Source organism: Hippopotamus amphibius, chromosome 1, assembly GCF_030028045.1.
Source record: "Hippopotamus amphibius kiboko isolate mHipAmp2 chromosome 1, mHipAmp2.hap2, whole genome shotgun sequence".
Taxonomy (NCBI): Eukaryota; Metazoa; Chordata; class Mammalia; order Artiodactyla; family Hippopotamidae; genus Hippopotamus; species Hippopotamus amphibius.
In genome coordinates this window covers 162368108-162388114 of record NC_080186.1, presented here as the reverse complement: position 1 = coordinate 162388114, position 20007 = coordinate 162368108, and the positions used below count along the sequence as shown (strand labels likewise).

General features: G+C 38.8%; 1 protein-coding gene across 2 annotated transcripts in view; it reads left to right on the top strand.

Moving 5' to 3' along the window:
• CTNNA1 (catenin alpha 1) overlaps positions 1 to 20007 on the top strand; it is a 167629-nt gene that overhangs the window by 118742 nt on the left and 28880 nt on the right. For both annotated transcript variants that reach the window (XM_057734012.1, XM_057734013.1), the window contains 3 exons: positions 3073 to 3153; positions 4584 to 4736; positions 18407 to 18499. In XM_057734012.1, coding sequence (XP_057589995.1) covers positions 3073 to 3153; positions 4584 to 4736; positions 18407 to 18499 — 327 coding nt within the window. The remainder of the gene's footprint in view (positions 1 to 3072; positions 3154 to 4583; positions 4737 to 18406; positions 18500 to 20007) is intronic.

Genomic DNA, 20007 nt, shown 5'->3' with positions numbered 1-20007 from the left:
TAAAAAAAAAACAACAATGCCAAACTTAAATGTAATTTCCTATATGACTTTTATTTACTACTCTGACCCACTATTATGTTGTTCAGAACTCCTATCAGGTCCAGCACAATACAGGATCTTGCTGAATTAGGGGTTGCTCTGAATTATTTTATCTCAGATTAGAAATCCTCTGAGAGAAGGATTATGGCTAGTCCTGCCTACTCCAGTGGATGCAGAGCGCTCAGTAAAGATTATCTAAATAAATGGAAGTCTGTCCACGCAGGAGAAAGGTGGAGTGGCTTCTTCATGCTTCTCTTAAAGATGGGTTTTGAAAGCCCTTTCTCACTGTCTCAGCCAAAACTGTGTTGCTTAGAGGCAGTCCCAGCCTTTGCCTCTCCTTAGCTCAGCTGATATTTACTCGCTGAGGAGAAGTTTTATGTTGAACCCCCAAACACGCCTTATCTTTTTCTCAGAAAGCCTTTTGCCACTGTGTGGCAGGTGCATACAAATCAAAATCGAGTGAGCCTAGATGGTCTCCATGCTTAGTGTTTTAGAGTCTCTCAATTAGCTGGGAACTGAGAGTCGCTTATTTTAAAAATTCGTTGGGCAAATTTATTTTGGCCTAGCCAAAACTAGAAATACAAAATCATAAGTAGCTTTAATCTCAGAGAGAAGTAAGGTCTTGTTTTACAGATCAGCAAGCTATCTACTTTCATCCAGCTCATTGTTAAGTTCGTAAGTGTGTGTACTTACCCCTATTATTTTTTTTTGATGTACACCATACATTTATTAGTGAATATCCCTCTGAAATCAGCAACAATATTAAAAAAATAATGATTGCACTACTTGGTCAAGCAGAACTAGCAACTTTCATTTAAAAAAAAAGTACAAATCTGTTAAAAATTTCAACCAGTATACACATATATAATACAACATACTAGTTATGTTAAATGCTACAAACCAATGTGAATCCAGTGGAATGGAAACCCCTATTATATTTTAAATTATTGGGACTGTAAACTTGCTGTTTGGACTGTTTTTGTTTGTTTGTTTGTTTGTTTTAAAGGGATGCTTTGATTTAAAAGGTGGTCTTCTAGTATAACCTAAAAACTTCAGTAAATAACTGCTTCTGAACTGCCCCCTCCTGATTAATGAGGCATAAGCCTCTATTTCCTAAAGTAACAAAGATAAATTGATTTTCAAGGTAGTTTGACAAAGACAGAATTAACAAATTCATGTAGTGTGTTGCATCTTAAAGCGAATTTTGCTATGTGAACGTAATTCCCTGAAAAGTCAAGTTTAAGGATTTGCTTTTATATAACTTTATAAGTAAATCCTTCTACCCAAACTGAGGACATTTCTGGGCATATGATGGTTGCAGGCAGTTAGGCTCTCATGAGGTCATTGAACCCAACCTTTGGGTTTCAGATAACAGATGTTTTCTGGAATAAATGATCTATTAGAAACACCCCCAAAAACGTAGCTAGGTACGATGACAATTTTACTAGGTTTACTTCGAAGTGAGTGCTTGAGTATCTAAGAAATATGCTGAGACTTTCCTGATTTAAGCATTAATTATAAGGTCAGTTTGATTTTTTTTTTTCTCATTCAATTTTAGCCACCTTTGCCTTAGATCCTGGTATTTTGATCTTTGAGATTGTCAGTAACTAATTATACTTGTCAAGTTCTCTTCTGACTGATGGCTGTGGATAAATGATTTATTCCTGCAGGTAGAAATTCTCATACTTCCTCAGTTTTTGTTGAGACTTTTTTCTTAAACCTATTAATGTTAGTGGATTACTTAATTTTATTGACAGTACAGTTGGAGGAAAGGGTAAGGGATGTGACCCTGACCAGATTTGATAGGGACCATATCAATGTATCAGTTATATTTCAACTTTTAATATTAAGTCCCTTTTTTGTCTCCTGTCTTCTGCTAAGTAACCTGTATCCCTCAGTATTCCTTCTCTTCTATTCTAATAGTCCAGAGATGGAGGCAGAAGGACAAGTGTCATTGTTCCCATTTAACAGATGGGGGATAAGAGAAAAATGGAGTAAAAAATGTACGTTAAAAGGTACTCCAAAAGCGTGTAACCACGTCTCCCCATGGCTATTCATCTGCTATGCTGACTTGTGTACTGATGGCATATCTATACCAGAATGTCTTGAGGGCACCCATGGGTAGAGGAACACTGGGTTAAATTCCTGTGTCCATTTGTATCTCTTCTGTAGTTACTGCATGTTTTACAGAAAGAGCCACATTTGTTGACTGGGCATATTGTAAGGAAAACCTTTTAATATATTTCATAGTTTAACCTAGCTGATGTCTTACTGGGTATTTCTAAGCACATAGCTAGCTATCTCTACTTGGGACAACTACCTTTGTCCCTTTTTTCTTTCAACTACCATCTATTTTGATTCTCTTAGAATGTTCCCCAAGGCAAATGTCCACTCAACCCCCGACCTCTGAAGAAATGCTAATTTACATACCTCTCTCAAGAGTGGCTGATAGGTTCTTTTCTTGCAATACAATTGCATTAAGCTTAGCCTAGATTTTTAAGTAATCTCACAAAGCATTCTTCTTTGAGCTGTATAAAATGTTATTAACTCCTATCCATCGTGAAACATTTTAGTTTTAAAACTTGTTGTTTCACATTGTTTTAGTGCCAGGTGCCATCTTTCACATTTTGACATTCTTCATATCTCAGAGTTCATCAAAATCAGGTATAACCTGTTCTTGCTTGCAGTTCAAGGAGAGATGGTTCATTAATGAAACTGTTGTATGCTGAACCTTGAATTAAAATATAAATTTTAACTTTTCAAGCAGAACTTTAAGCGAAAATCTCGCCTCTTGGCTTCTCTTATTTTGGCAAAACTCCCTCAGTTTCCATCGTGAAATAATATGGAGCCTAAGAGTTGTAAGATTAGGTTTTTATGAAGAAAGCCATGTGGTGCTCTCCCCACCCACATTTATGTCCCAACTTGGGGCTAAAAAAAAATTGATTTTTCAGTGTTAATTTGAACTTAGTTATTGATTGTCATTGCATTTCATTGTAAATTACTGCAATGTGCATCTGTTTCCTTGTTTTCCAGGCTGGACGTAAAGAAAGAAGTGATGCACTCAATTCTGCAATAGATAAAATGACCAAGAAGACCAGGGACTTGCGTAGGCAGGTAAGCTGGAAGAAGTGCTGATTGCTTTCCCAAGTTCTCAATTTTGTTGTTTTGGTTAAAATCCCAGCAAATACTGGGCCCATATGCTTTCTTGAGTTAAAGGATGCGTTTTCACAGGAAACTATCTCTGTTTGTTTTGTTGCTAATAAGCTTTTAAATGGCTAATAAAATCTCTTGGGGACCTGCAATAATATAGTCCCCCTGGAATGGACTGAATAAATTAACTCTAGTGTGAAAAGGATGTTCAGGTAAGAAAATCAATTTAAAATAACTTGGGGACCTGTGAAAATACCCTGAAGAATCTTGTGATGTTACCTTACAAACAATAGAGATAGAAATTGAAGTTATTTGACTTGCACCATTCTGATATTGATCCTTAGTGTAAATGTTTTTCTACTACAAATATGGTGGGTATAGAGGTATTTGGGGCCTTCAGTTTTCCGAGTTAGTAAGTACAGAGGGTCTTCCTCTTCATTTAATGTTAAATAATCCCACTAACATTTTGGAATCAAATTGAGTTTTACTCTTTAAGAAAAAGTAGAATTGAATTTATAAAACAACGTATTAAGACTTAATAAGAAGTTTTACTACCAAATGTAAAATAGATAGCTAGCAGAAAGTTGCTGCATAACATAGGGAGATACACTCGATGATGGGTGATGACTTAGAGAGCCAGGATAGGGAGGGTGGGAGGGAGTCGTGGGAGGGAGGGGATATGGGGATATATGTATAAATACAGCTGATTCACTTTGGTGTACCTCAAAAACTGGCACAAAAGTCTAAAGCAATTATATTCCAGTAAAGAGCTAAAAAAGAAAAGACTTAATAAGTTTTAATAGTAATACAAATAATTTCTAAATTTAGTGGGGAAACATTTTATTGTTCATGTCTGTTATAAAGCAAAATTAAAGATGGAGCATATCTATACAGCTTCCTTTTGGTAAAGTAGTATCACAAATGGTTATAAAGATAACCTTTCAATTTTAACCCTAATCCTGTTCAGATAAACGAGAAAGTGCTGTTTTTCTCCCTTCTCATTTTTATTTAGCCAATTAGGCTATCGAATATATATATATGTGTGTGTTCATATTCCAAGGCTATGTGCCAATTCAACCTAGAGCTGTTTTCTGTTCCGTTTTTTATTAATTTCTGTAAGATACAAGTTTTAGTTTTGTAATTCCCAAGAAAATAAGGATTTTATTTTGAAAACAGAGATTTTGTTGCTGAAATGCTGTAACTGTAGTGTAAGCTATTTCCGTAATTGTGTTTCCTGTGTTGCAGATTATGTAACTGCATGGCTTACATGAAGGGTCCTCATGTAAGTGCAGCCAAACTGTCATGAGCTTCCATTAGATTTAAAAGTGCAAGAGAAAAAAGCAATCTAGCTTCTTGGTAGAAATAAAATCAAATTTTTACAATTTAATTATTAGCTCCGCAAAGCTGTCATGGACCATGTTTCAGATTCATTTCTGGAAACCAACGTTCCACTTTTAGTATTGATTGAAGCTGCAAAGAATGGAAATGAGAAAGAAGTTAAAGAATATGCCCAAGTTTTCCGTGAACATGCCAACAAATTAATTGAGGTAAGTGTATTAGTAGTTTTATTAATTATGAGTAACTTGGTGGAGTGTGGTAATTTTTAACCACATTATTTAATCAGCTGAAAAATTTAGGGGCTCATCTTATATACAATAATGTGTAAGATGGAAATCTTTCATTATTACTTAACATCTACCCAAGACTACCATTTTGGTCAGTTTACGTTAATTACATACATGATTAAATATAGATAGTCCTTATCCCGGAAACTTAACATCTCCACTTAGTGTTAATGCAAATGAAGATAGACCATGACATGCTTAAACTCAGAAGGCACTGTAGAAAGTAGTGGCTAGAAGCTGGAGCTTAGGAGCTGTGCAGCCTGGGCTTACGTCCTGAGAAATTACTGCACCCCTCTGAATTCCCATTTCTTATCTGTAAAATGAAGATACTAATGTTGCCTATGTAGGAATTATTTTGAGATCTGTAAGAGATGATGTATGTCAGGTACTTAACCCTTTGCCTGAGACACAGACTCAACTCCATCATCTTGTTTTAAAATTGAAGAAATTGGAAATTTCCTGGCAGTCCAGTGGTTAAGACTCCATGCTTTCACTGTCAAGGGCACAGGTTCAATCCCTGGTTAGGGAACTAAGGTCCCACAAGCCAAGTCACGTGCGCCGCCCCCCCCCCCCCCCCAAAAAAAAAAAAAAAAAAAAAAACACGAAGAAGAAGAAACTGATCCCTAATGTGCTGCTAATGAGATATGTTTGAACAGTAGATATCTGTATGTTAGTGGTTGGTTTGTTGGGTGACAAGAAGAAACAGTGAGTTGCTATTTAATTGCCAGTAAGTTAGGCTTGCCTCCTACCTTTTGATTACTGAAATTAAGTTACTGTGTAATTGATTCATTATTACTTTATTTCAAAAATTTGACACATAGTAAGCATATACCCAAGTTATTTAATTTTGTAACCATAATGTAAAACATCTAATATTTGGAAGAGATATTCCGTAGACCATTTGGTAAGTTGGTCATTATGAAAGAACAGAAAATGGGCGTTTTATATAAAATGTGTTTCTTGTACATTTGAATTTATAGTGACATTAGGCCAGATTAGTACCGTAAAAATATTCTAAGGAAAACATCCGTTTTCACATTAAATGTGTTACTAATTTAAAATCCAGTTTTCTTTGAACATTAATGTTATTCTCACCTGAATTAATTATGTACAAAATAACGTAGGTCAGTCTGCTAGTCAAGTTAATAAATGATTCTGGCATTTGGTCAGAAGATGTGCATTTTGTGTCTCCATTAAGCATAATCTTTTCACAGTAGTCATATGACTGTATGAGGTGTAACCTCCAGGTGTACAAAGATTGTCTTCAGGAAGCTAACCTCCTCTTAGTAGCCTACATCTTAGAAAGTGTGCCTGTGAGGCAGAAAGCAAGGACCATGCCAGCCCATGGCCTTGGGTAACAGGCAGCAGTAATGGCATGGGAAAGGGCATCTGAATGGTTATGGCACGCTAAACCTCGCAGGGCAGCCCTTGTCTGTTCTGCAGCTGGAGGGCCCTTTATAAGGACCTGCTGTACAATCCTCAACTTCTCCATCCCACAGAACTGAAACTTGCAGAGCACCTACTGTGTACCATGTAATAGGCAAATACAGTGTACTTTCCACATTTCTCAGGTAAGGAAACTGAGGCTGAGAGAGGTTAAGTAACTTGCGTTCCTCCCACAATGAGGGCTGCGCCACTCAACCTTACTTGTGTAGTGGACAGCCTTATGCCCAGTAAGAAGCACTAGATGGACCTGGTGGCTTTGGAGACCTTGCTCCAGAAACTTTGTCCATGCTTATACTTGTCATTTCATTCTGAACTAACCAAGTGCCCTTTGGTGTTTAGAGTTTGGTATTCTCTGTCACAGCTCACTGCTGACTCCTTTCTCATCTCTCTTCCCTCTCGATGCCCTCCACCCCCATCATCCCCCACACATAATATGTGTGTATTAAATGACACATGGCTTTTCATTGCTTGAAGCATAACCAAAGGCCTTGTACTACCATTCAGCAAACACTTAAATTATATTTATGGTAATAGAGTTACTAGGATATATAATTGCATGTGTGCCTGGAAAGGAAATGAATTTTTAAAGTATTTGTTATATAAGCCTCAAATCCCTGATTCAAGGCAGAACTTTATTCTTCAATGACAAGCCCTTACCTCCCCACACTAGTACTTTTGTATTATAATGAAACACTGAATTAGTGAGATACTTGTTTTAAGGAAAGGTAAAATGCTTTATTGTGATTATCTTGTTAATCTCCTGATGTCTTCCTTTCTTTTTATTAGTTCCCCCTCTAACTTGCAGTACATTCAGTAAATGTCTGGAGGCCAACTTTGGTTTTAGGGGCCTTTTGCCATTTTTCCTGAGGATTTAGAGGAAGTAAGAGTGCTATGTGAAAGTTGGGAAGAGCTGGTGGCGATAGGCCTCTGGCAGGAAAGGAAGGGCTCAGATTCTGTAGCCACTGAGAATTCTGCCAGATGTGTTTGTCCTTCTAAAATATTGCAGTACAGTTCTTCTATTAACCACCTGGAATTCGCACAGACTCCACAGGTAAAGGGCATACTGCCCAGTAAGATTGCCCTCACTAGAGATGCCAACTGCAAGTTTGGGGGTCTCCAGCACACCTGTACTTCTTCTTCTTTTTTTTTTTATAAATTTATTTATTTATTTATTATTTATTTTATTTATTTATTGGCTGCGTTGGGTCTTCGTTGCTGCACACAGGCTTTCTCTAGTTGCTGTGAGCGGGGGCTACTCTTCATTGTGGTGTGCAGGCTCCTCATTGTAGTGGCTTCTCTTGTTGTGGAGCACAGGCCCTAGGCATGTGGGCTTCAGTAGTTGCGGCACATGGGCTCAGTAGTTGCGGCACACGGGCTCAATAGTTGTGACTCACGGGCTCTAGAGCACAGGCTCAATAGTTGTGGCACACGGGCTTAGTTGCTCCGTGGCATGTGGAATCTTCCCAGAGCAGGGCTCGAACCCGTGTCTCCTGCATTGGCAGGCAGATTCTTTACCACTGCGCCACCTAGGAAGTCCCCCACCTGTACTTCTGACCCAACTGTATATAAATTCTAGGGTTCCCATGACCACTCACCACCTCTTCATAAGACTGCCCTTATTTCAAATGCCAGCTGTAAGTTTCGGGGTCCACAGTTCATCTGCTCTTCTGATCAACTAACTATAAATCCAGAGGGTTCCCATGGCCCACTTCAGCTTCAGTAATTTGATAGGACAACTCAGAACTCAGGAGAGTGCCATACTTGTGACTCCATTTTATTGTAAAGGTAACAAATCAGGACCGTCCAAATGAAGAGACACATAGGGTAAAGTGTGGGAAGGTCTGGTCTCAGTTTCCTGTCCTCTCCCCATGGATCAGGGTACGTCACCCTCCCAGCACATTGAGAATTCAACCAGGAAGCTCCACTGACTTTCAGCGTCCAGATTTTTTATTGCAATTTCATTATGTAGTTATGATTGATAGAATCCCTTCCTTCCCTGGACTTTGGTTGTTCCTGAGAGCCTCAGTCCTCTAATCACATGATTGGCATGGTGACCTCCATCCTCAGTCATCTCATTAGTAGGGGCTCACCTGGAGTTACCTTGTTAGCATAAATGATGAGTAAGAAAGACACTGCTGTCGCTCCTCAAATCTCTCAAGGATTTAAAAGTTTCCTCCCAGGAATCCAGTGTGAAGACCAGACTTTTTTTTTTTTTTTATTATACAGCACCTCCCCATCTTGAAGGTATATGGAGTGCCTGGTTTTCAGATAGCTTACTACCCAGCCATAAACATCACATGGAAGAGATAAGACAGGGCAGGTTTGTTTCCTGCATTATTGTGTAGATCCTGTTTGTGGCCGTTTATCCAGTAATTTACCACTTGTCTTATCTGGTGTTCCTTGCATTGTTGGGTTTTACTTTTCCCTGGAGGTTCGCCCCTCAGGAGCCCAGTTTTCTGATTGACTCTATCTCTTCTTTCCAAAGTGAGCAGTTCTTTCTTATAGAATCATCGATTCTCCCTCTGGTGTGTAAATCCTCTTCTGTTTAATATCTGTGTATTGACACTTACCCTTTCTTAGACTCCTTCTCTAGTGGGAAACTCACTCCTTCCAGAGGCAGCACATTCCATTGGTGGCTTCTCTGGTTGTTAGAAATGGGAGGCCTCAGGCTCCTTCTCTGGAACTACCCCGTCCATCTTTTTGCTGCTGCACACAAGTGAATTGAGAGGAGCTATAAGTGTAAAATACACACCTGATTTCAAAGATGTGTTATGGAAAAAGAATGTAAAAGATTTCATTCTCTTTTTTATTGATTACATGTTGAAATATATTATCTTGAGTTTATTATTTTTTTCTAACCTCACCTGTTAATGTGGCTTACGTTGTATTTCTATTGGAGAGCACTAGTCTAGATGATTTCCTCAGGCCTTTGAGAGGCTCTCTTCATTCTGCCTCTTCTCTGAACGCTCGCCACTGAAATGCCAGCCCTTACGGAACACCTGCTCCAGGGACGGGTGGATGGAGATAGAGCAGCTAAAGCTTCCATTGGCTTTTGGGCAATAACCTCACAGTCAGTCAGCGCCAGGGTTTTGCCTCCAGAAGTGCTGCGGCTCAGTTCATCTTATCCGTTCTGGTCTGTGTGGGTGCATTAGGTTGTTTGGCTGTCTCTGTTTTTACACTCATCCAGTATAAACTTCTTAGATTCCGCCTAGTGTTCTATCCTTCAGGGCTATTGCTGGCATTGCTCTTTGTATTATTGACAGCCCCTTCCAAACTTGTGTCATTTCTTTCTTTTTTAAAAAAAATAAGCATATCTTTTCTCCTTTTATCCAACGTGATGTTTATAAAATATTGTCTAAGACAAGGCATAGGATAGAACCTTTCAGCTTGTCACTAGAAATCATTGTGTTGATTATACAACGCTTTGTACACGGTTAGCCATTTAGCCAGTTACAAATTCTTTAATTTTTGTCTTGATCTCTGCTGCCCCACCCCACCTCACCCCTTTCCCTGGCCAAATAAAAAATAGTGTAATTTGGAGTGTCATGTAAAGTTGCTTCGAATGTATTAATAGTTTCTGCATAGTATCAAGGATAGCATCCACTGAGAAATGGGAACCTTTTATGTTACCTTCTCTGTATACCACATTATGGAAATACAAGATTAGTTTGAAGAATAAAAAAAACCACATACTGACTCTTGAGGTTTTAGGAGCAGAAGTGAATTTCTCCAGCTCCTCTGTGTGGGCATAGTATTTTGAAGGCTGTGTGGTGCCTGCTGCCGATTGGATCCTTATTAAATGACTTGTGGTTTTACTTGGGAAAGCAAATAACAGAGTATTTGCTTGTGACTGCTCTTATTTCCTCAGGGTCTGACTAGGACCTCTGACTGCCTCACACTACAGTTGTCAGTGGGATCTGTTACCTCCCCACATGGTATCAAATCCTCTCTTCTTATGTGAAGGGCACATAGAGATTGTGTGACTCAAGGCCAGTGAGGGTCAGTATTGAGGAACTGGAAACCCTTCTCTTCACCGTTTGCCTCTGTTCTGAAATATAGCACTGAGGGCTTTTCTTTCATTGTTTATGAAAGGGCATGGCCATGCTTCGAGGTAACGATAACTTAACCTTTTATACTTGACTCTTTCTCCCATATCAAGTTAATGATTTCGTTATGTTTCTTGTCAGTATAGTGTATTGAGGTGAAAAATTTATTTTCTGTCAGAAATATTAATCTTTTTGTCAATAATGGAACACCCACGTGTCCTTTTTAATTATTTCATTCTTTGCCTACCTCCTTTACTGTGAGCAGCTTAATAGCTAAAGAGCAGTCAGTTTTCCCTTTTTAATTTTGCTGTCTTCTGGGTCCTTTTTCAATTTCACGAATTGAGAGTGAAGTAGGAAAAATACAATTCATGAAATCTTGCTGTAGAAGCTGTCTGTCATTTAGTATCCCTTTCCCCTCAGCCCCAGACATTGTATTAAAATGGGCCTCTTATAGTGAACTTACTACAAGATAGTATTTTGTTCATTGCCTTGAGAATTAAGAACCAAAAAGTAAATGTAACTGGTATGATTTTGAACTGGATTATCATTACTTGCTATGCCACCCTCTCCCCTCCTCCCGCAAAGTATTTCCCATTATCCAGGACTTCATAGGGTATGGCTTTATTGGCTTGAAATGTGTATTTTAACTGCAGATTGAATGATCTGCATTATAACTGTTATTCTGTGATCTGCTGATAATACGCAGTAAAGTAGCCTTGAAGAAACCAAAAAGAGCATTTGAATTAAACACTGACCTTATACAATCTACCTGTGACATCTTGGCTGGAATTCTTGCAAATGGCAAATCAAACGAAGCTTCAGTTTTCCAGTACTGTAGAATGTTTGCATGAAAGCAGTCAGGTGTTCTTGGGGGAGAATGTGACCTTGGAATCAAGAAGAATTTCCTGAGCATATTGAGCTTGGTTTTCTCACATTTTCAAGGGTGTGTAATTTCAGATGCCTGGGGTTGTGTAAGACAAAGTGTCTTGCATGTACTATTTTAACACCTTCACCCCAAACAAGCTTTTTTGGCTGAACTTAACCACCAGGTCAGATTTTGGGATGGTCAGATGAAGGTGATGGATGCATCTTGTTCTCAGGGAGTACTGGGGTTCTTTTCTCTTGGTAGGAAGGATTAAGGAAGCACTGTGCCCAACTCTGGCCCTGCTTAGGAAAAGAGTGTGGGTCCTCCTATTGCCTCACCAGTAGAGCTGATGGACTAATGTTTAGATAGGCACCTTTCCTAGCTTTACTGACAGATTATTCAGGAGGTTAGACAGAAATAGGGACCTTTTTAAGTGGTCCGTATAATAACACATAAATGGAAATGATGACAATATCACCTGGGTGGTTAGCTACGCATGAAAGCCTTTTTAAAAATATCAAATAGCCAAGCTGTTTAAAATAGTTTATGATGTTTTAGTAAATTCACAGTTTCTAATCCTGTTACTAGAGATACTTATATTTATATTCTGCCTCTTCGTAAAATTAGATTTCGCATGGCTTATTTTGAACAAAACATGTAAGATAAAATAAGGTAGATATGGAAAATCGGGATGTAGGAGAGAAATAATACACAATTATGAACTATAATTGCTTGAGTCAGGTTGTGGCACTGCACTTCCTGGTAGCATGGAGGAAAGGAAGAAACACAATCAGTTGTGTAGTTCTTGTATTTAGAATGGAGGAAGTATGCCCATTTTTCATGGGAAATAAGCCTATTGTAAAAATGTAAAAAAAAAAAAAATCCTTTAATGGGACTTTTACATAAGGGGCAGTGAATGATTTAATAGATAGGGTCCTCAACATTTTGGTAATAAATGTAGTGACAGATTCCACATGATTTTTTTTTCCTTGTAAATTCCCTCTAAAAAGGCAAGGTCATAACATGGAGTTGACACTGAGCTGAGATCCAACAGCTGTGATTTGGTGAGGGGCTAACCCAGCAAGTGGCCTTCAGCCTCCCAATAACAGTATTAGGAGAACTGAGGGCTGTGAGTCTGTGAGCCCAGTGCTTCCTCCTGATCATACCAGTGTAGCTTTCTTTCTTTTTTAAAATAATGTTCAACCTTTCTGTTTCTTTGTGTCTTAAATGTATCCTTTAAAGAGCATATGTTTAGTTATTGTTATTCAGGTTGGCAGGGTTTTTTTTCCCCTGTTAATTAGGGAGTTTTGTACATACACATTCATTATCATTATGACATGTGGATTCATTCTTACCATTGCATTTTTGTTCTCTGTCTTTCTCCTTCTTTAACCCACTACTTCCATCCCATCTCCTTACTTCTTTTGGATTGAGTCCTCCCACTTCCTTTTATCCCCCCCCCCCGCAGCCCTTCTCATTTGGAAATCACACACTGTTTTATTAGTAGCAAATCTGGATTTTTTAAAGCATGCATATTTAACTCAGAGGTTGAGGTTAATCAATATCTTTTCCTCCTTCTGAAACAATATGAGAATCCTAGAATGCTTTAACTTCAGTTATTCTCTAACTTAAATATTATTATTGTCCAGTATTTCAGTTCTCTTAATTTTTAGCCCCATGAGTACACACTGTTGGTATGTTTTGGTAGTTGAAATAAGTGGTTTTATTCACTTATTTCAACTTTTGCATAAATTTTACCTGATACCATGTTTTCATTGCTTCCCATTTCTTATTGCATTTTAAACCTTCCCTCTGGGATTGCTTCCTTTTTCCCTGAAGCATCTTTGTTAGAAATGTCTTTAGTTGGGGCAGGAAAGATCTGTCTGGAGTAAATGCTTTGAGGTTGATTTTGGTTTTGTTTTGTTTTAGTGTCTTTATTTTGCTTTAATTATTGAAAAAGTAATGTTATTGTTATATAGTTCTAGGATGATCCCCCCCAATACCCCCTTCAGGAATTCGAAGATATTATTACCGTATCTCTGGCTTCCATTGTTGCTGTTGAGAAATTAGCAGTCAGTCTCACTGAACTTTCTTTGTAGATAATTTGTATTTACTTTCTGGCTGTTTTTAAAATCATCTTGGCTTTGTTCTTAAGCTTCACTTCAGTGTGTCAGGATGTGGATTTCTTTTTATTTACTCTACTTAGAATTTGTCTTCCCAGATCTGAAAATTATTTCATCCATGCTGAAAAATTTTCAGCCGTTACGTCTTTCGGTATTGCCTCTTCTGCACTCTCTCTGTCTTCCCTTACGAAATCCTTACAGTTGAATAGCAGACCTTCTCAATTTATCTTGTGTGTCTCTTAATTTCTTTTATGGTTTCCATGTCATGAAAATGTCTTGGTTTTCCTGAATAATTTCCTCAGTTTGACTTTCAAGGTTAGTAATTCTCTTTTCAGCCATGTCTAGTCCGTATTATTTTAGATTTCTAAAAATGGTAGACATTATCCCTTTTCTCTTGAATTTCTGTTTTGATCCTTCTCAAATCTGCCTAGTTATTTTTGAGTGTGTTTTTCCTTTTCTATGAAAACTTTGTATACTTTCTGTTATTTCTGTTAATGTAAAAAACATAATTTTTAATACTCCACTTTTGATTGTTTTTGAATATCCACAGTCATGAATCTGATTACACAGTTCTTTTGCTTACTTTTGCTCAAGATGCCTTATTTCCTTGCATACTTCCTGTGTTTTTTACTGTGGGTTCACATTCCCGGTATTTTGCATTTGGGAATTCTTTGAGGCCTGGGTTTAGATTACCTCCCATCAGAGAAAATTTCTATTTATATTTACTTCTGCCAGTTGCTTATGGATACTACTAACACATGACCTCCTAAACCTAAAAGTTTTGGGGGCCAGATAAATGGTGTAATTTCTATACATAAACCCCTGAAGAGGGCCAGTCTTTGGTTAGAATTTACAGAAGGCAGGCCTTTTCTTTTCTTCTTCTCCTTGAGGGAATGATTAGGGAGGGCTTATACTGGGAAGTATCCTACTGTTTTCCTCTTCATGTTGACTTTTCTCTTAATTCACTCTTTCACTTAGGATGTTGCCTTTTGGCTGTCCCAGCTCTGCAGATTCTCTCATCTAAGACATCTACCTTGTGAGGCGCATTAAAAACCCAAGTTCTGACCACAGAATGGCACACATACTCCCCTTCATAAACACTAGGGCTTGCTTATGTCTCTGAATGTCTGCTTTCTCATTTCTAGCCTCTTACTTTTCCTTAATTACTCACCTGCTTAGCCCTGCATTTTTTTTTAAACAGCATGATTGAGGTATAATTTATATACCATAAAATTTACCCATTTTAAATGTTTAATGGTTTTTACTAAATATATAGAACTATGCAGTCATCATCACAGTCCAGTTTGGAACTTTTCTATCACCCATCTGTGCTTCACTTTTTGATAAGCTGTCAAGATAGCCAACACTCTTCCCTGGAAATTTGAAAGTTGGAAGCTTAACTTCTGTTCCATGATCATTTCTTCTGTGTGTCTGGAAGTAATTGTTAGAAATTTCTTGAGTGGTTCTGAAGTATATATGATGTGCAGTTGAGACTTCTGTCTTCATATATGACAGGTTTGGAAAAGTTGATTTATTATCAGTTTGGAATTTTTTGAGAGTGCAGACAGCTTAACCATTTTGAAGGAGAAAACTCAGGTGGTAGCTTGACCCAAGACAACATGGCAAGTGATGTAGCTTTTGAGTGTCAACTTTATGGCCTGCTACTCAGGTTGTGGTGTCACTACTTAGACTTAAAAGATCCCTTTTCCACAGTTCTCACTTGTTTCATCTCCAAAACAGGTATAGGCTACAGTGAGAGTAGGTCATTAATGTATTACCAAGAACAAAAGGAAATCTCTTCTTCCCACAAAGTTTCCAGGGTAAGGGGCAGTGGGAAACAGCTTGTGTTTGACTTAAACAAATTTTAAATTTGTTTAAAATCATCAACACATGTATAACAGAGGAAAATTTGTCATAATGGTGTATTTTTTCCATCTTATAACCTTGTTTTGTAAATTTTATTTAAGTAAAGAAATTCTAGAGCTTTCCTAAATGTCTGAAAAGTTGTCTTTTCTGTCATATACAGATATCATATTTGTTGATTTGACATAGCCTGGCTGTGACAGTTTTTTTCCGCTCAGCACAGATTATTGCTGGGCTACTCCTGAAATCAGCAAAAGCCCAGGGCTGTTTTTTGTTTTTTTAAATTGGGGAGTTGAAAGTTTTCTGAAATGTTGAGTTCTTCTACAAGGTCCAAACTTAAATGGGACAGGCAGAAGTAGTATAAAAGAGGCCTCATGAGTTCAAAGCTGGTAGTCATAGTGTCAGTCTTAGCTCATCTCTTAGATTAACGGGAATCAAACACAAGTTACTGTGGTAGCAAAGATAAAATAATTTATTCCCAGAGCAGATTAGAGATGTTGCTCATCACTCTCCGAAGTCTCAGCTCTGCTAGGTTCCCTATGGAAGTTAGCTGCTCTGAGTGTTTTTAATTCAAACTTCAGAAACTTCTTCAGTCTACTTAGCTGTTATCCCAGATTTCTAGAACCTCACAAAGAAGTATTTCTAGAGCCCCACAAAGGGGCTTCTTCCTACAAGCCCCTTCCCTCCTTCCCAGCTTTCACAGCAGTCAAGCCTGGCACTAGTATATGAGGTTAGCTTCTCAGAGAGCTGTGGTTGAGATTTTGCATTTGCACATTTGTCATTGTTAGAAGTGCGTAGCCCTGTTCCTGGAGGGTGAATTGAAGCTCATTCATCTGGAGAAGACTGTCAGTGACAGGCGCCCGCTTCCTCCTTCCAGGGCAGGCAGGGTGGCCTTCTGAAACAGGCAGTGTACTCTTGTGGAACATTACTGCTTCAACAGTACATCAGAAACATTTTAAAGTAATGTTTTAAAATAAAGAATAAATCTTCCATAACCTTTGTTTTGTTAGGATTTGTATCAGGACAGGTGGTGTACAGAAGTCAGCCATTTCAGCCTTAGCCACACACTATCTCATGTGTCTGATCTGTAGTAGATAATACTTATTGTAATCTTTTGCCTCTTTATTTAAATATTTTTTCCTGAGTCTTATAGATTCATAAAATTGGGAGAATACATATTGTACTGGTAGCAGCTAGAGTGGAAGTCAGAAACAGTGATAGGCCTTCCTGAATCTAACATTTGACTGGCCTCCTAAAATGGTGGGCACAGGGCGGGACCAGGAATCTTTGTTAGTCCCAAATTGCTAATTCATTCATCAACCTCGAATTTTATGTTTGGTTTCAAAATGCCTTCTTAAGGCAGTGAAGCAACAGAAGCTGTGGCTTCATAAGCACATCTAATTTAAACTTTCTCTTTCACTAGAGCATCATAAAATCTACGTTTGAGGGATAATGTTTGTAAAAGTTTTATGTTCTACAGGATTTAGCTTAGGTCATTTTTTAAAAAATTTATTTATTTATTGGCTGTGTTGGGTCTTCGTTGCTGCACACAGGCTTTCTCTAGTTGAGGAGAGCAGGGACTACTCTTCGTTGTGGTGCGCGGGCTTCTTATTGCAGCGACTTCTCTTGTTGGGAAGCATGGGTTCTTGGCGCGTGGGTTTCAGTAGTTGCAGCACTCAGGCTCAGTGGTTGTGGCTCTCGGGCTTAGTTGCTCCAAGGCATGTGGGATCTTCCCCGACCAGGGATCGAACCCATGTCCCCTGCATTGGCAGGCGGATTCTTAACCACTGCGCCACCTAGGAAGTCCCTTAGGTCATGTTTTGCAGCACTTTTAAAGCAAACAAACAGAAATTGACAATCAGCTCTATAGATTGTCATCATGAGTAGAAGTACCTCTTTGCTCAGGTTCTGTTGACACCGGAGAGTGGAATTGTAACCTTCAGGGAGTATAAACGTTACTTCTTTATGTGATTTTGAAGGCCCCTACACATTAAAGATGTGACTTAATTTTTTTTTTCCATACAGTTTTATGTTTAAATTGCGTGTTCTTTTGTTTCTCCTTGTGATTAGGCATTGCAGGATTCTGATAGTTAGCAGCCTTACAGAAAGCTGATAATCCCTAACTGTAACACTGCAGAGAATAGTAATGGTATATCATTTTTCTTGTGCCTTTATGTGCTTAACTTGGGTGGGGGAGTGAAAATCAAAGGTTATTGCCATTGCCCTTGTTTACTCTGGCATTTTAAATTCTCAGAAAGTGCCTCTGGTATTCAGCTGCCTACGCCTCTATCATTCATAACTCAATTTGCAACTGGGGTAAGATACATCTCAGCGCTGTGTATTCAGTTGGTCCTTGTGTTGCTAACGTATTGCTAACGGAATTGGCAAGCCTGCTTATTTAGAAACATGGATAAGTGATCACAGCCCTAGCAGCCGCTGCAGAGCAACATTCTCAGCACAGCCAGAGCTTCAGCAGAGGAAGTATGACACAACTCGGAAAGATTGTTTCCGGCTACGTGAGTAGTGTCATTGAGGCAGTTAGATGGGAAGGTAAAGATTTTAGTTCAAATGAAGTAGCATCATTCAGGAAACAGTCCAGCTGTCACTGCTTCTGAGAAACCAGCTGAGGGACAGTTTTGCCTGTAACTATGGGTTATCATCTCACTTTCTTTTTCCATTTCTGATGAGGAGGGCCTTGGGTTCATCTTGATGTGTTAATGCTATTTTTTCAATTTGAAAAATAGCCTTGCTTTCAAATAAAATTCATCTTGGCTTAAAGTAAGTATCCATTCACCTGTCAAATGAGAACAGCAACTTAGGATTTCCATTTCCTTCCTTCAAGAACAGCTGCAAAGCACATTTTTATTTGAGGGTGCCAGTGCTTTTTTGGTGCCCTTGGTTCCTTAGCTTTTCTCACGTCATCGCCCACACCAGGAGACCCTCTTTCTGAAGTTACTGTTCAGACAGGTTAGGGCCCGTGTAAAGCCGGTAAGTTACAAGCCCTAGGATCTTTCACAGTTCTGCCACCAACATACAGTGTGACTTGTGTTGTGAGTCTGTTTAATTTCCTTAGCACAGAGCTAAAACATTTGTCCTCAGAAGCAGGTAATGAATCTGTGAGAAGTAAAACACCTTTGGTGCTTTTATCATTTGCTCTGTAAAGGTCAGGGATGGGGTAGCTGCATGTTTGTTTTCCTTTGCAGTCAAAGGAGAAAAATCTTCAAAGATCTTTTTTATCTTTTCTTCTAGGTTGCCAACTTGGCCTGTTCCATCTCAAACAATGAAGAAGGTGTAAAGCTTGTTCGAATGTCTGCAAGCCAGCTAGAAGCCCTCTGTCCTCAGGTAAAGTACAACCAGCAGTGTTTAAGGTATCACCAAATTGGATTTGGGTTATTAGAGTGGAGATGAGGTTTATTTTTTTAGTTTCGTTTTTAGGATTTTAAATAGAAGTCTTGAGGATAGAACACTGATCCACAGTCCAAGTAGCTTGGAGAAATTTAGGTTTAACTTCAAGTGTATTTCCTTGAGGCATCATGTGTTACTATCCTCCTTGCCTGTCATTAAAAATGTATAGTGTCCACCACTGCTGGCAGATGGAGGGTGGTGGCCATTCTGCACCCTCCCTGAGGGAGGGTCGTCTGCAGCATGTGGTAGTCCTGGAATCAGGATGGTTACCCCACAAGCCTGAAAGAAGAACTGCTCCCCACCCACACTCCGTCGTGATGCCCAGTATTTGGATCGTGTTAGAGGGAATGAGATTCAAGAGCTAGAAGTCTTACTCTGCTGTGTCCTGAAGTAGCCTTATGATACAGATATTAATAACGTAATTCAGCCATCTACTGAAGTAAAAGCTGAAGAGCTTTTCTCCATTTATAATGGCATATTAGAAGACTGGTGATTAGGCTAGGTCAGGCTTCCGGGGCTCTAGAAAGACTCTGAAGCACACAGAAGAATGGTTGCTTTGTTGAATGTTAGATGAGTTGCCTGCCTCCTGTGAGGGGAACTGATCCTGCTTGTGTGCCTGATACTCCTTGCCCCTCAGAGGGATTTCTAAGCAGTGTCAGTGCTGTTTTGGTGGAAAAGATTGCCTCTCCAGTTTCCATTGTAGAGAATGGTCATGGGCATATTCTGAAGATTTACATTAAACTCTTTCTGAGTGTCTTGCCAGATGGCATTTGACCAAGAATAGAGGGGAGTAAAGTGAGGGAACTGGAGTAATAGAATAGAGGTCACAGGAATGAAGTTTCTGTGTTATGTCTGCAGCCAACTTTTAAGATATACTGTGACTAATATTTTGGTTCTTTCATATATAATTCTTGACACTCACGATGGGTGACCAGAATAAGTAAAGCCTGGTTATTAATCTGGGATCCTAACTGGTACACAGGTTAGTGAGGGCATTTATTCTCATTCCCAACCATGTGGGTTAGTTTGCCAGTGAGAGCCTGCCTTGTCTGAGTGTTACTGTGATGAGCCAGTTGTGGACCCACGTTATCTGGTCAACATTCCCCAGCTTTAATCCAGTCACGAAGTCTGCTATGGTCAGTAGCTGTACAGATAATAAGCACAATGAATTTAATCACCTACAGAAAGTTCATGGATGACCAGGTTGTATGAAATAAATTTAGAGCAGATTTTAAAGATTTGGCATTCTTTTCTCAAGCTTGCCATTTTACCCTATCAGCACTTTATTTTTAATGCCTGTGGTTCTCCATTTGACTCTGAAATGCTTGAAAAGCGACAATGCTTTCACATATTGGCTGAAACAGATGGTAACATACGCTGATCACACCTACTGGGAGTATTTATATAAATGATCTTAAAGCCTAGGGAAAAGAATCACACGGAGA